A 15906-nucleotide genomic window follows, 5' to 3' on the forward strand; every position below is an offset into this window, starting at 1 on the left:
GGAGCACTGCAACGTTTTTGTGTTTTGTTTGTCAAGAAAGAAAATTTTGCATTTTAGGGGGGAAAAATGGCACATTTTCAAGAAGAAAAACAAATATGTTTTAAGAGAGAAGTTAAAACAAGGGCATTAAGTTTGTAGTTTTTAAAGATTTTCTCAGAAAATAATAGTTCAATTTTAATGACTTTGACAAAAAAAGAGAACAAAACTCATAATTTTATCTTCAAAAAAAATATTTTTAAATAAGTACATTTTAATTATTACCACAAAACATTGTATTTTTTCCAAGAAAAACATTTCTAAGAAAAAATGTCATGATTTTCTTTTTTCAATTTGAAAAAAAATTGTAGCCTATTTCAAGAATAATGTTATTTTATTTCCCCATACTTCCCATGGAGTAGTGATCATTTATTTAAGGTCCACTTTATTATGTCTCCTTTCTCAACCACAATGAAAAGTCTTTCATACTACACCCCACTAGGTGACAGTATTGTTCATAATTTCATGACAAAACTATATAAATGATTCCTATCAGTTGAATTGAATTTCGGCATTTCATTATCTACAGTCCATAATATCATCAAAAGGTTCAGACAATCTGGAGATATCACTGCATGTAAGCAGCAATAAGGTCATAAACCAACATTGAATGCCCGTGACTTTCGATCCCTCAGGCGGCACGGCATCAAACACCTACATCACTGTGTATCCAGAAAATTTAATTCAACAGCTGACACCTGCAACTAAATTGTAGCTCAAATTCAGATGCTGATATCCAATGTGTAATCACAGAAAGCTAGCCATCTGTAATCAGAAACCACATGCAGTACATTGACATTGCAGATACCTAAGCGAAATTTGCATTTATCTGTTGATTCAACTAGTCGACACTCGTCACAATCAGGTTACATGTAAGCTAGGTGGACATTCCAACTATTTAAAATGTAATAAAAGCTAATACAAACGTTGTCTATATCTGCGATGCTAGTCCCGTATTGTCAAATTTAACTTTTTAACACTATATCTGCTTGCCATTGACTTTCCCACTATCTACCTTCAAAGACCTTGTTTTGTAGTTGACTGTGATGCATTTTATTCCTAGGAATTTGTAAATCCTCTTTGTGAACGATTTGGATATATTCAGCGCTCTCTATGTGTAGTTGCTGAATATGTTATTAAACAATTGCTATTGAATAATCACAATACACAATTATTTAGGTAAGCCTGGGCGTTTAGTAGTGGATAAATCGCCCACCAAGTTGCCTTTATGTAAAAAAAACACAACAACAACCCTGAGATGTCCTTGGTGACTTCAATGTCACTTCAAGTGGCGGAGCACTGAGCAATGTAGCTTAAACTACGTCACTTTAAAAGCGTAACAGGTTGGCTGATAAAATTTGATTTTCTCCACACCAACGACTGAAATAAAGCGATACAAAAGACAGAATCTTGTAAATTGACAACATGAGTGACCAGTTGGGAGATTTTAAGCACGCTAACGGGTGTTCCACTTTCCATCAACAGGTAAGCTAATTAAACATTTCGTGGGCCTTATATCGTGACCAGGATTTTCCTTAACACTATATTATACTTAAGTATTATAGCAAACTGTTCGCAAATACAGAACACTTCTTGCATTACCGTGTGTTTACACTTGACAGCAGTGTGACTAGTAACTACATGCAGTGAATTTACATGATGTGTTCTTTTAGCTTTCACTCCCGTGTTGTTTTTGTACTTTTTCTCCTCCATGAGCATGAATGGTTACTATTTTTTAGACGTTGACACTGTTAATGGTCAATAAAATGCCCATTACATCACATTTGACGTTGCTGTGGCACGGTAAATGCTTTACCGACGTGTGGTAGGGTGTAGTTCACCTCCACTGCATTGGTAGCGGTAGAGAGCCATTGGCATTAACCAAAGCAGGAAACAGGAAGTAGTTTATAAGGCATGATTGTCTTTTCGAGAAAATGTTGATCAAATAACTCTTCTACTCTCCCCAACTTTCGGCCACAGCATTAAACCAACAACCGGCTGTTCTTGCAAATGACTAGTTATTATCATAGTTTTTTTTTAAACGATTACAGAAGGCATAATTAGTTAAGTTTAACGCCGCATTCTATTGGTCCCACGTGAGCCACGTGACACAAATAATAAACAAACACAAGAACATCTGAAAGCATTCGGTCGATGTGCAGGTTGAAAAAAACCACACAGCTGACGAAACATTATTACCTGTGTATAGATGTTGTTTGGCGTGATGGCGATGTTTGCAACCGCAACTTAAACTTGTAGTCTCTGGAACTAATGGGTCGCCCCTGACCCTTTGTAGGTATCGCTTCTCGGCCTTTTGGCTAAGATCAAGTGTAGTATCTGTTCTTATCAGTTTAATATCTGATACGTCCCCTATCCGGGGACCATATATTAAATTGATTTTTTGGAACTGGGAGATGGAATAGGGGCTTGCTCCGTCCTCTCCACGCATCGACCTGGTATTGCAGTACTTCCAGGAACGGTGCACTCCCTCTCATGGTGAAATTAATTCCGGAAATCCCTCGGGGACAAATTTGGCCCCTTTAAATTCTGCTATTCAAATAACAAAAACCTTTTATCTTTACGAACTTAACTTCAGAAGTCCAGAGTGCCACTTCTGGATGAGTATTGCACTTACATGAACAAGAGTGGTGACAAGATGGCTGGCAACATGCCGATTTTGTTGAGCTGGAAATCAATCCAAACAAAACCTTCTCAGCAAACCATCATATGGTAAAATTTTGTTTTTTTGTTAATCTATTTCATATCATGTTGCACAATGCCTATGAGTATGTTATATATATATCTCTATCTATATATATATTGATAAATTAGCAACTCTGAGCTAGTTAAAAAAAAAAAAAAAGGTTAAAATTGAAAAAACATATTTTGGTGTTCAGTGAACTTATAGCAGTCATTTAGTGTATAATTCATAATTTTCCAAAGAAGAAAAGGGTTCTTGGGTTTTCCAGGGTTAAGAACATGCCTGTTGTCATTTAACTCAATTGTGTTTGTAGTATCCATAGCTTTGATACTTATTATATCAGTTATCATCAGAACATTCAATGCCTCAGGGGACGGGGTTAAATAAACCACGACTCCAACCCGCCAGCCTAGTAGTTCAAGTTACTGTTTTATTTCAACCACCAGATGGGGTTTGTGTGCAAGCTTCGAGTGTTCAAAAAGATTAATCTGTCCAACACTAGGTGGCAGAAACATATTAGATGCACATCCAACACATTCGTAAACCGGAAGTGTTGTCTGTTTGTGCAGAAAGAATTACTTGGGTAACATCACCCCCCGCCCACACACACACGCACTCATTACGGTTATGTTTATTGTTTTGAATGTAGTTGGCTAATTTATTTCTGTTTTATTCCAATTTGAGACGTTGCATGTTTTAGTGTGTGAATGGGCGCAGTTTAATGGTAGCATATCATCTCTCGATGTCGCTATGCATTATGGGAAGCCACTGACTCTCGACTCCAACTTCAAATACTCAAATAGAACGCATACTTGTTAGTGTATTTGCTTACACTACTTTTTAAATTTGCGTATGTGTGTAATGTGTTCCGATGTGTCCGTATGATTGTTCACGTGATATGAAACCATCTCTTCACATAGTGTGCGCGTGAATTACTGTCGTGCTCGCGCCGCATCCAACTCATACTTACCTGGCAGGGGAGATACCATGATCAAGAAGGTGGTTCACCCAGGGCGAGGCTCAGCCATTGCACTCCGGCTGTGCTGACCCCTGCGAATTCCCCAAATGTGGGAATCTCGACTGCATAATTTGTGGTAGTGGGGGACTGCGTTCGCGCTCTCCCCTGATAACGTGTCAAAATGAAAGATATAAGTAATGTTGAGTTGCTCCAGTCTTGACAGCTGCTTAACACACTTTTGAAATACAAAAAAATTCGCACGGTTAATCATGACCGTATTCATGCATTATCAGCACAGCAGCCGCTTGGCGAGACGCAGCGGAACACGGAAGCAGTTAATTAACGCACAATATGACGTTTTACCTTCAAGAGGCGTTAGTCTTTAGAACAGCCTCCTGACTGCGCAGCTGCGGTGCCATTTCTGACTTGAACACCTGGGAGAATATGCCCCTTTTAAAATATGGCACGAATAGCGATGTGTCACTAATTTTATGTTTTAAAATAATAAAAAAACAAACGTAAAAGTGCTGGTCTTTTGAACAGCCCTTTTAATCGAACGGCTCCCTTTAAAGAGCCATAAATCCATCACTAAATTAGACTGTTGTTTGTATTTTTTTCCATGAGCAGTGCATTGTTACAGATTTATTATTTTGTATTTTTTACGTTGAAACTTGTGATGGTGTTCTCGACCAAATTCGTTGATGCGTGTAGTTCACCTCCACTGCGTTGATGGCGGTAGAGTGCTGCTGTCATTTTGCTAGCAAGCAGGAACAGGAAATAGCTAGTAGTAGTAGCTGCATGTCTTTTTGTCAAAATGTTGGTCAAACAGCTCCCCTGTTTTGGACCACAGCAATATACCAACAGCCGATTATTATTACAAATGATAAATTATTTTCGTCGGTTTTTAAAAACTATTCTCACACGGCATAAGGAGTTTAGTTTATTGCCGCTTTCTATTGGGTCGACGTGAACCACGTGAACAAAACATACACAAACACACGAACATCTGAACACGTTCATAATGTTCACAACGTTCTATGCGCAGGTTAAAAACAGCGCAGTTGACGTATTATGATTTTAAATGGTGTATAGTTGTTTGGCATATCGGTTATGTGACATTATAATTAGTCTACGTGTGCAACCGTAACTTTAACTTGTAGTCTCTGGAATTAATTGGTTGCTCCTGACCCATTGTGGGTATCGCTTCTCGGCCTTTTGGCTAAGATCAAGTGTAGTATCTGTTCTTATCAGTTTAATATCTGATACGTCCCCTACCCGGGGACCATATATTAAATTGATTTTTGGAACTGGGAGATGGAATAGGAGCTTGCTCCGTCCACTCCACGCATCGACCTGGTATTGCAGTATCTCCAGGAACGGTGCACCCCCTGTCATGGTGAAAGCAAGAACATGTCAATTAACTTCTTCAAGTTTGCACTGTCAAGTACAGCATCTAACGCTGTGGTACTTATTACATCAGTTTTCATCAGCGCAATCAATGACTCAGGGGGCGGGGTTAAATAAACCACGACTTCATGTCACATGTAACTTGTCCTTAAAATAAATAGATAAACGAAAAGGATACCAAAAAAGGCAAAGTACAGTAGTTCAAATTACTGTTTTATTTCAGCCACCGGAGTGTTTTTTTTGCAAGCTTCGAGTGGTTAAAAAGCTTCATATTTCCAACACTAGGTGGCAGCAACACATTCGTAAACCGGAAGTTTTGTCTGTTTGTGACGTAAAGAAAGCATTACTTGGGTAACCCCCCGCCCACACACACACACACACACACTCATTACGGTTGTTTATTGTTTTGAATGTGGTCGGCTAATTTATTTCTGTTTTATTCCAATTTGAGACGTTGCATGTTTTAATGTGTGAATGGGCGCAGTTTAATGGTAGGATATCATCTCTCGATGCCGCTATTGCATTATGGGAAGCCACTGACTCTCGACTCCAACTTCAAATACTCAAATAGAATATTATATTTGTTCGTGTATTTGCTTACACTACCTTTTAATTTTGCGTACGTATGCGATGTGTTCTGATGTGTCCGTATGATTGTTCACCTGATATGAAACCATCGCTTCACATAGTGTGCGCGTGAATGACTCTCGTGCTCGCGCCGCATCCAACTCATACTTACCTGGCAGGGGAGATACCATGATCAAGAAGGTGATTCACCCAGGGCGAGGCTCAGCCATTGCACTCCGGCTGTGCTGACCCCTGCGAATTCCCCAAATGTGGGAATCTCGACTGCAAAATTTGTGGTAGTGGGGGGACTGCGTTCGCGCTCTCCCCTGATAACGTGTCAAGAATAAATGATTTGCCACCAACGACAACCTAGTTGTTGAGTTGGGGTTATTACAATTGCAAATTCATCTATTTACTGAGTGTAGCATGAAGGAAAAAAATAATCCTATTTTTCTCTGGCTAAATAATGCCTACTGTATTTATATTTGTAGTAGCACCTCTTTGAGTCAAACTTAATGCGCAGTAACTATTCACCAAAACACTGATCCATTCAACCAACTGATCTGAATATATAACTGGATAATGCTCCTCCCAAGAAACAATCATGCATTTACAGTATCAAAATTGAAGAACATTTGAGACCGTACTTAGCAGAAACAGCATGATTTATTATGTTTTAAATTTGTCAAACATAAACAAGAGGACTTCATTTTTTTTAAATAATTATAACTGTAATTCAACAAAAGATGCCTCTACCAAATAAAATTGCAGTCTAAGGAACTGAGCGATTAAAGAAAAAGGGATTCTTCAAAGCAGCACATACCGTCCACTTGTTATTCTATTATTTTTTACTTAAAACATAAATAAAAAAAATAGTGACCCCCCGGCCTTATACTAACTGCTTGTGAGCTGTATATGTTTCATCTGTGCTCATACTGTATAGTTTATGCAGTAGTCTGCTCGCAAGATGGCCGCCCTATGACTTCAACAACTGTGTATGGGCTGTCGGCTATCTAGTCATATATCCGGTGATTCAACCACACTTGTGTATACAAATGCAGCTGTGTCGGTGCTACAAATTAAAAAATAAAGCAAGTCAAGGTAGGTGCACAAATACTTTGGGGTAATTTAATGTATTGTATTCATTCCAATTAAGACTAAAACTTGCCCCAAAAATGTGACGGGGCGGGGGAGAACACATGTAAGATGGTATTTTTATACATATTAAAAACAGGGCTAAAATTAGGAGATTACCTTTTCCTGCACCTCAAGTGAGATAAGGTGAATCCAATCAGTCTGTGTCAGTAAATAGAAACGGTTGGCTGTAGTGTGCTTGCATTGTTGGATGCATTTACTTCATTAAATTTAGTGAGTTATAAAAAAAAAAAAAAATCTTTGAACTTTCATTTAAACCACTTGACAGACATCACAATCCACTTTCAGACATAATTTTTTTAATTTTCTTATAACAAAACGATGACAATGTTGAAGTCACGAAGTGACAATGACTACATAAAAAAGCAACAAAAGTGTCAAAATAAAAACAGCTTGAAAGGCAATATCAACCCTAAAAATCAATAGACTCTCACCATGAGCAGAAATCAAAAACAAAAGACGACTGCAGACCAGAACGTTGTTACTGTGACACTTAAAACATTTGCCATCTGCAACCCAACGTGTGTTTAGTTGGCATGTTGAACGGTGGAGAAGCACAGCTTGAGGGTGTATGGATACGGACCGGCTGAAACAAAGAGTCTGGAGTTAGCTAAAAGTACTGACATGGGGAAAAAGTGGTGCACCACATACTTGAGTTCTTCATCTGGTAGTGGTTCATCAAAGCCAGAGCTTCCATAGCATCATTGATGGATTCCCATTCCAGCAGGCCGGAAGCACTGCGGTCACTTGAAGCAGCACCACCTAGTGGACGAAACGGGGGAGAAAAACAAGACGTCCCATTAGATTTGGTGAGTGGATGACCTACCGAATATACTTAAAATTGGGAAAGCTACATAAAAAGATGACATTTGCCTGCCCCTCTGATTTGATTTTTTATGGTTATTCACTTATTTTCCCCATTTAAAAAAAGCATTGTGATACAGTGTTGCCTGACCACAACAGAGAAAATAGGATCAGATGTATTTTCTCTAGGAAATTACATGTAGGTTCCAGGAAATCAATCAATTTCTTATGCGCCTTTCTTCACGCACTTACAATGTACATCGAGTCTCCTGTCTTGGCTTCTGACACACCCACCCGCGTAACCGGTGAAAACTAGGATTGCACAAACGGAAATCAAACAGACTTGTTTTTTGTTTGTTTTTTTTTAAACAGAAGTGCTGCTTTTAATATTGTGAAATGACGCAATATTATAATATTGCCGTTATCGTTATATCCCTACTGTTTAGGCAATGCGGCAACTTGTGAACACCTACAAACTTTTGTTTTGACCAATCATGGCAACGGATGAAAACGTTGTCACAAGATAAAAAACAAAACAAAACATGACCACCTTTACCAGCTAAAAATGGACAAAGCGCATCTTACTGTTCTTTCAAAAAGGAAATTGTGGGTAATTCTGCAAAAACAGAATTGCAGCGTCCACCAGTTTCCCCGAGGCCTCTGCGCTTGTTGTTTATGTCACAGCCGCATACCCCGCCCCCAAACACACTTTTTGTGATTGGTCCAAACCACAGATGGAAATCAGCGTGCTCGGTACAAGATGGATTCTCGAGACTTTGTGAACTCACAAATACTGCGAGAACTCGGCTTATTGCATCACTGCTATAGTTGCTAAAACGTGTTTTTGAAATTCTAATCTAAGCAATGACAACATCAATCAGCTGACAACTGAAGAAGGCGGTAGCAAACGGCGAAACTAGTAAAAAAAAGATAAATACAAACCCAACTGCCATTAAAAAAAAATTTTTTTTATCTAATGACTTCTTACTTACTCTTGCTTGTGAACATTTTGACATTGATGGGGGACTTAACGCCGATGTCCTCACAGATCTGGAATGAAAAAGGACAGCTGAATCAGCCTGGCAGGTGCCGAGGTGGTGTTAAAGTACGCTACTCACCTGGGAGAAAATCTCTCCCGTGACATCGGGCTGAGCGTTGAAGAAGTGCAGCACGTTGCTGGGGTGCTGGATGCGGTTCTTGGCCGCCTGCTCGGGCGACGTGAAGCGGTTATTCCTGGAGCCGTGGAAGTCCTTGAAGCTGCTGGAGCCGTCCTCCAACTCGTAGCACTGGCCCGGCACGATGGCCTGCTGCTTGGAGACGCTGTGTCCACGGAAACGGGGGGGAGGGATCATACGGGATGTCTCGCATGGCGCGCGATGCAATTGCTTCTCGCCTACGAGCGTCCACTCACCACACGTTGAGCTTCTGACCAAACAGGAAGTTGCTGTTGAGGTGCGTGATGGCGCGGTCCACGGCGTAGCAGTCGCCCATCTCCACCATAGCGGCACCCGGCTTGCTCTTCATGAATTTCACCTGCAAAGTTACATTAGATTGTGTGCATTAAATCTTACGCAAGTATGGCTGCAGGCATCAAATGTGTACTGACCCGCTCCACGTTGCCGTAGAGACAGAATATGTTGAAGACGCGGTCTGCGTTCATCTTGGCGGGCTCCAGTCCATACACCATCACCACTGGTGAGTCTGCGTGGGCTCCGTACTCGCCGGGGGGAGGTGGCGGGGCCCCATAGCTGGGCCCGTAGTTTCTACCGCCGCGGCCCCTCATCGCAGGTCCCATGCGGCGGTTCTCGTAGGGCGAGGAGCTGTAGTTCTCATCGTAGCCGTGGTAGCCGCCACCTGGGTAATGGAGACAGACGCCGCCACTTAGAAGCATAGGATGAGATGGCGCCCAATCCATGTGGCGTACAAAATGTTGCCTTAATTGAATAGGGCTGGGTAATAAATTGAATTAATTCAATTGACCGTCAATTTGAAAATTGAATCATTGAAAATTTGCTAAATCGAATTTTGTCTTCTGGGTTATTAAAAGCTGTTGTTCTTATGTTCTGTTACATCCAGATGTTATGTTGTGAGTTGTAATTTTCCACAAGTGTCAGAATGTTGGATGGATGGTTTACAAGACATGTTAACAATAGCTACCAACTACTCAATGGGGTAGATGCCACGGACTTCCGAGTTTCACCCATCAGCGTCGTTTCCGGCCACTGATGGCCGCGTTCCAACACTCGTACCCCCACCCCTGCACTCCCGCTGATGGGCGTCTCAACTCTGATACTTCGGACAACTGAGACAGACACACTACACATTCGCACCCGTTGATGGGAACGCGCAACCGAGGGGCACAAAGGCGAAAGCGCAAGAACACACGGCGCAAACAGGAAACAGAAAAGCTGATGTGTGGAAAAACAGGAAGTCGGAAGTTCCGCCTCCTCTGGGGCATATACTCCATAGTGGCAGTTAAGCACAAACTATGAATGTTAAGTCTATGTTAAAACTGATTTAGAATCAGTATACATTATTGTTGCCTGAGCATTTTGCACAGGAATTTCTTTTTTTTTATTGAATAAATGAAACATTTAAATAAACGTTTGTTGGGATTATTGGATTGAAATAGATTGTATTGTAATCGTCCTGACTGACTGAAGGAAAAAATAAATAAATCAAGATTTCATGTTTTGGCCATATCGCCCAGCCCTACATTAAATTATTTATTGTCTTACTGTACTCCGGGGGGTGGTCACCCAGCAAGGCGGGCTGGCGCTGACGCTTGTTGGGGTTGGTACTCATGTCATCTTTGAGAGGAAAACAAATAATTATAGCATGAGGCAGGCCAGGGGGTTAAAAAAATAAAATAAACACACATCAACACAAAGAAATGCACAAGAACACTATAACCAGTGTCAGTCATTGAAATAAGAGAAAAACTCAACTAAACATGTAACATGCCTTGGATTAAGACTTCCCCATCCAATGTAAACGAACCACTGCTCTACTGCAGGGTGTTCCAATGTGCATACAACCATTTGAATATATTTGTATGAAATGGTCCCCTTTAGACAAGGTTGGTAGACATAGCATTTAGTGCGGAGGAGGCAGACGGGTTGAAGGTATATGCGGGGTTAGGAGGGTGGGGGTGAGTTCAAACTGTCAATCAGGGGCAAGACAAATACTCTGGAGAAAGAAAACACACCTGTGCTGCTCCCATTGCCATCCACGTCGCCATCTGCACGGGTACACAATCACACATATTCAGAGAGGCGGCCATGTTATACAGTCACAATGTTAGCACAGTGGGTGGCGGAGGCAGTGGGTGGGGTCACGTCACTTTAACTAAGGTGGCAGTAAAGCTGTGTGGCGACAGGCCCTCGCTTCCGGCACCTCGGCTACAAGCTTGACACGTGGCGTCAAGAGAAAAGGGGTTTCTCAACACTGAACTGGTGGCAGTCCGGAGAGTGTTAAAAAAAAGTTTTTAAAAAGTGAGGTGTGGCCATGTTGGGTGCTGAGGAGGCTTCTCGTGTTACTTACTGCATGCGCACACACACAGGAAGGCAGGCTGCGGTGGCTTCACCACTCCATTACTCATTTCATCGCACACCCATAGCCTCTTTAGCGGAGGGCGATAGATACAACTGGCCACCTCGGCGTCTTAACGAGCGCCGCCCGGTCCCGCTTTCAGGCTTTCCGTTCCCTTTTTGGAACAGTCCGCTTAAGGAGGGAGAGAAGGAGGCCGGCCCCCGAGGCAACATGGCCTCACGCGGAAGGACTTAGCCAGCTTCTAGACTCTGAAAGGGGAGACAAAGCATCGATACAAGGAGGCATGTAGAGAAGGACAAGGCTGAGTCAGCAGAAATGGGCCTGCGTGTTCTGTTCTGGTGTTGTCAGCAGTGTCTTCATCAGTCGGCTCTCCGTGCTTGGATCAGTTGCGGTGTGTGGTGCTGTTGGCGCATCAGTGTGGCCCTTTTTGTCTGTTCTGGGTGGGTGTGTTGTCCTCACTGGTGTCAGCCTCCATTTTTGGGGGGGGTGGTGGTGGTGGTGGTGATGATGATGACTGGAAGTGGGAGGGGGGGTGTGGTGTCGAAGATTTTGGAGCGCCTCGATGTGTCTGGGACCAAGCGTAGCTCGGCACCTTCTAGACGTGTGCGCTGTCGTCACGGCTCGCGAGGAGAAATAAAGTCCCACACAGTCTTGACTGGGAGGGCGGGGGGGGTGGTGTGTGAGAGGGACTGTGTCCTCTTTAGAGAACACAAGGTAGCAGCGATGACGTCAGCATGTATCTGCCACTCCCCTTCTGTGACTTTAGTGCGTTTGTGCCCGAGTGTAACTGTAGGGGATCAGTTGTGTTTCCAGAAAAAAGACTCAAGGGGGGGAAAAAAATGTTAAAGATTGACGTGCACATTTGACAAGCTGCGGCTGTGTGCACAAGAATGCAGACGCAAAGTGCTTCACACGAATGCATATCATGAGAGCGCAACAATCAAAACATACAACTAATATATGTGGTACATGTACAACTAGCGAAAAGCATGCATGTCAAAATATTTGACTTTTCATCTTACCTAAAACACAGGAGATTAAAAAATAAATAAATAAATAAATAAATAAACAAACTGAATTTGAGATTGTGTATGCTCTCAAGCCCAATGGCCCTAAAACTAAACCACCATTTTACGATCGACAATAAGGCCAGGACAATAAATGTGCTAAGCAACAATTGACAATTTCTGTGTTTTCTTCTTTTAATTCAAAACACCACATAAAAAATAAACACTTTGTATTTTCACTAAAAATACAATGCACGAAATTTGAAACGTGATCACAATTTTCATGGAAAATATATCTTAAGCAGCGAGACACAACAAGCTTGGGTCAATCAATGGATTGGCTCCGTCCGCTTTACTGCAGAAATCTAAGAACACACTTAATTAATGTTAATTAAAGAAAAAGCCACAGTGGTCCCTGAAATCGCTTGAAACTTACAAAAGTAACATGAAAAATGATCATAGAGTTAATTTTCAATTATTTAAAATCGATTCATTGTTGCACCTTTACTAGAAATAAAATCTACCTCATTTTATTCACACTGTCGTACTATGCAACTACATTTTAATGTTGCTCTTTATGGCAGTACTTGCCGCGCCAAGTATTTTAGGTTGTACACAAAAAATTTGAGACAGTTGGGAGGTTCTACTGTATACCAGTGACTTCAAGCAACACAAGCAGCAGAAATACGACATTAACATTGTTCAGGCTGGCCGAACAGAACTAGCGATGCCAAAACACCAGTTGCGAGCTGCATGTAAATGTCGCCGTTTTCCGCAACAAAGCGTTGCTGACATTCCCGCCACACAGTCGCAGGCTACTTGTGGGTTTTAAACTTAAAACCACAACAGTGTTTTGTGCTGAAGATGTGGATGTGCCCTCTGCTGTGTGACCACATCACGTGGGGACTACTTGTGTGACTCTTGGTGATGTTGACATTGTGATGCATGTGTCTGTAATTACGTTTTTGTATGTGTGCGAGGTATTACCTGGTCCACCCAAATTGGGATTAGTGTAGTCCCAAGTGTCTTGATCATTCTTGAACACATTTAACCGAGCGGGCTAAAAGGGATCAAAGCACAAAAGACACGTTTGGATCGGAAAATAAAATAAATAACCAACATATTAAGGACATATTCTTTGAGTGTGGGGTCCACTGGGAGTACCTTGGCGTATTCGATCTTCAGCGTGCAGCATCCAGAGTAAATGTCGGCTCCATTGAGAGAAGCTTTGGCTCGCTGGGCGCTTTGCACGGAGTCAAATGTAACATCAAAGTTAAGGTGTCAACTTGTTATTTACAAGTCCTTTATTTACATATAATTAATTAAACCATGAAAATGATCTTTAATGTTAAAGGTTCCCTTTTTGTATATTGCAGTCAGGCAGACATCAATAATAATAAAAAAATATATATATATATTATAGGACTCTCAGTGTAAACACTCAATGGGCCGAACTGAAAAGGAAAAAAAAAAACGGAGCGGCGCATGCTCTGCTATGGTTACCCTTTTGATCAAGACTATACTATACTATATACTGCCAGCACTTGTATGTGTTATTCAACTCTGAAAGGATATTCCACCATGGCTTGCACGCCGTTCTTCCTAAAGATGACAATTCTGTGGACAGGGCCACAGTTGTTGCAGATGGTGTAGAGTACCTCCTGTAGAGGAAAAAGTATGGCATCTGCTATAGAGATAACAGAAGCAATGCCAAATCTTTTATTTTGACTCGCTCACCGTGGTGATGGGGTAGATGGGGTTCATGATGGTGAGTAGCAGTATGTTGTTGACACTCCTCGAGTCATCCGAGTCACCTGGCCGAGAGATCTTTTGGCTGGTGGAGTAGTTGATGAAGGCCGGGTGGCCAGCAATGTACACCTGGTTGTCAGCAGCGTAGGTCACCGCTGTGGACGAGCCGTTCATATCCTCGTACTCTACCAGTGCCTGACGCTTCTTGGGCATCAGCACGACATAGCTTGTAATATGAGAGGGGTGGGAAGATTATTTTGAGTGTCAGTGTTTGTACACTACGTCAATGCAGCATTTCGACTGTACTCAAAACCTTTAATTAGGAATAAATTGTAGTGCACTAGTTTAAGATATGCCTGTGTAAATAGTTAAAAAGTGTAACGTCTCAACTTTCCCCTGGTACTTTTTAGAAAATGAATGCTCTCCATTTTATGTTGTTCTCGTCAATGTTTTTAGTTGCCCCTTTATATAATACCACAAAACTGCACACAATTTCTTGGCATATGGTGACAATTTTGAAGAAACAATACCTGATGGTTCCAAACTCTTGCAGGGCCTCCGTCAGATCCGACTCCGTAACACCATCTACCAGGCCTCGGACGTGCACCACCACGGAAGGAAGGGTTTTGTGGGGATCTTCGTAGCCCTACGACAGAAATGGATACTAAGCATGAGTAATGATTAGCCTCCTTTAAATGTCACACACTACATAAAATATTTTCAAAATGTTGACACTTTACTTCTAACCTCTACATAACGACCCAACACATTCACCGGCACAGAAATTTTACTTGTTCTCGCACGATTCACGGCAAAAAACAGTTAGGTGGAGAGTTACCGGTCACGGCAAAATAACAGCTGCGCATGTTATATGTTCGGGCGTCAAAAAATGTGCTGCTTTCGCTTTATTTACAATATATTTGCAAGACTTGGCTTAAAATAACATGGGGTCCGCGCCATGTCTGACCAAACATCGGGAGTGCTTGATTAAATGCGGTCTGAGTTATCTTATCCAAGTAGCAATGGAGCAAACTGTTTAAACTAGTTACTTCTAGAAAGTAAATACATATCGTACGAAGGGGAAAAATAAGCACTGTGTGTTTAAATATATTGTATATACGACTGGACTTACATTTGCACGGTAACAAACGTTGCAAGTCGGGTAAAACAGAGGCTAACCAGTTAGCTGTTAGCATACAGGATAGCTAAAGGTTATGAGTTACCGGCGCGAGAACAAAGCACCGAGCTCGGGTTAAGGCCTAGCGGGGCAAAAACGCCCGAAATGCCGTCATTCCGATGTACATAGCACAACCTACTGGGTAATATGAGTTGTAAGTTAGTCATTAGCAACGCAGAAATGTTATAAGTGGAAGCAAAAAGGGAACAATTTGAGACGTTCTGAGCAAAACCGTGTTCGTAATTTAGCATCTGGCACACTCGTATAGCTCACGTTGTGCGAGCAATACAAATCTCGTATACACCCAACAACTTGCTCACCGTTGACATTCCGTCGGTTTTCTGTCTTTTGGTTGCCCTACCGTCCTCGCTATAATATCGACTCGCCGCGGTTGCCATGTTGTTCCCGTTTTAAGAAGGATGGTGGCCAGTCGTCAAAACTAATAAATGGAAGCGCAACGAGGTTCTCGTTCTCGTCTTCTCATACGCCCATATTGTCCCGCATTGTCTGGTAGGCGGAGACACATGTCAATCTATGCGTCACTAGAGCTGCAGCCTATAAAAACTCTTAAGATTCCAAAACGTTTCACTCTATGCATTATTTCAACACGGCTGTTTTTGCCATTAGCGCTCAAACTTATCCCAGCTATACAAATTGTATAAATATCAAATGGATTACATACAGTAATCAAATTTCTGGAAAACAAGTATTTGTTGCGCCAATATCTTAATTACGTCAATTTTATATTTTACCTGTGAAAAGACAAGTGTGCTGCCCACATGTATTGCAGCCC

The 15906-nt window shown here is 41.7% G+C and overlaps 1 protein-coding gene and 4 non-coding genes across 5 annotated transcripts; 4 read left to right on the top strand and 1 right to left on the bottom strand.

Moving 5' to 3' along the window:
- The first annotated feature begins 2334 nt into the window (after nucleotides 1–2334).
- LOC147171107 (U2 spliceosomal RNA) lies at nucleotides 2335–2526 on the top strand. The gene has a single exon (XR_015095700.1). It is a non-coding gene; the product is annotated as a U2 spliceosomal RNA (small nuclear RNA).
- Nucleotides 2527–3699: 1173 nt separating this feature from the next.
- LOC147171108 (U1 spliceosomal RNA) lies at nucleotides 3700–3863 on the top strand. The gene has a single exon (XR_015095660.1). It is a non-coding gene; the product is annotated as a U1 spliceosomal RNA (small nuclear RNA).
- Nucleotides 3864–4894: 1031 nt separating this feature from the next.
- Nucleotides 4895–5085, top strand: LOC147171109 (U2 spliceosomal RNA). The gene has a single exon (XR_015095694.1). It is a non-coding gene; the product is annotated as a U2 spliceosomal RNA (small nuclear RNA).
- A 748-nt stretch (nucleotides 5086–5833) lies between these two features.
- LOC147171110 (U1 spliceosomal RNA) lies at nucleotides 5834–5998 on the top strand. The gene has a single exon (XR_015095671.1). It is a non-coding gene; the product is annotated as a U1 spliceosomal RNA (small nuclear RNA).
- Nucleotides 5999–7101: 1103 nt separating this feature from the next.
- Nucleotides 7102–15619, bottom strand: LOC147171111 (heterogeneous nuclear ribonucleoprotein L-like). Its single transcript, XM_086080053.1, has 14 exons — nucleotides 15434–15619; nucleotides 14467–14582; nucleotides 13925–14162; nucleotides 13761–13848; nucleotides 13352–13446; nucleotides 13175–13247; nucleotides 10837–10869; nucleotides 10367–10438; nucleotides 9235–9482; nucleotides 9040–9161; nucleotides 8747–8948; nucleotides 8621–8678; nucleotides 7476–7586; nucleotides 7102–7410 (listed from the first exon to the last, which is right to left on the bottom strand). The coding sequence occupies exons 1-14, from the start codon at nucleotides 15509–15511 to the stop codon at nucleotides 7352–7354; spliced, it is 1593 nt and encodes a 530-aa protein (XP_085936179.1). The 5' UTR covers nucleotides 15512–15619; the 3' UTR covers nucleotides 7102–7351.
- Between the last annotated feature and the right edge of the window lie 287 nt (nucleotides 15620–15906).

The sequence above is a fragment of the Leptonotus elevatus genome, chromosome 7 (genome assembly GCF_054856555.1).
Source record: "Leptonotus elevatus isolate MCC_2025b chromosome 7, RoL_Lele_1.0, whole genome shotgun sequence".
Lineage (NCBI taxonomy): Eukaryota > Metazoa > Chordata > Actinopteri > Syngnathiformes > Syngnathidae > Leptonotus > Leptonotus elevatus.

Excerpts from the sequence above, each read along its gene's own strand:
- LOC147171111 (XM_086080053.1), bottom strand. The coding sequence starts at position 15,511 with ATGGCAACCGCGGCGAGTCGATATTATAGCGAGGACGGTAGGGCAACC. Across the intron at positions 13,849-13,924 it reads CCATCTACCCCATCACCACG|GAGGTACTCTACACCATCTG; the intron begins GTGAGCGAGTCA and ends TTTCCTCTACAG. Across the intron at positions 7,587-8,620 it reads CAAAATGTTCACAAGCAAGA|GTGGTGCTGCTTCAAGTGAC; the intron begins GTAAGTAAGAAG and ends TTCGTCCACTAG.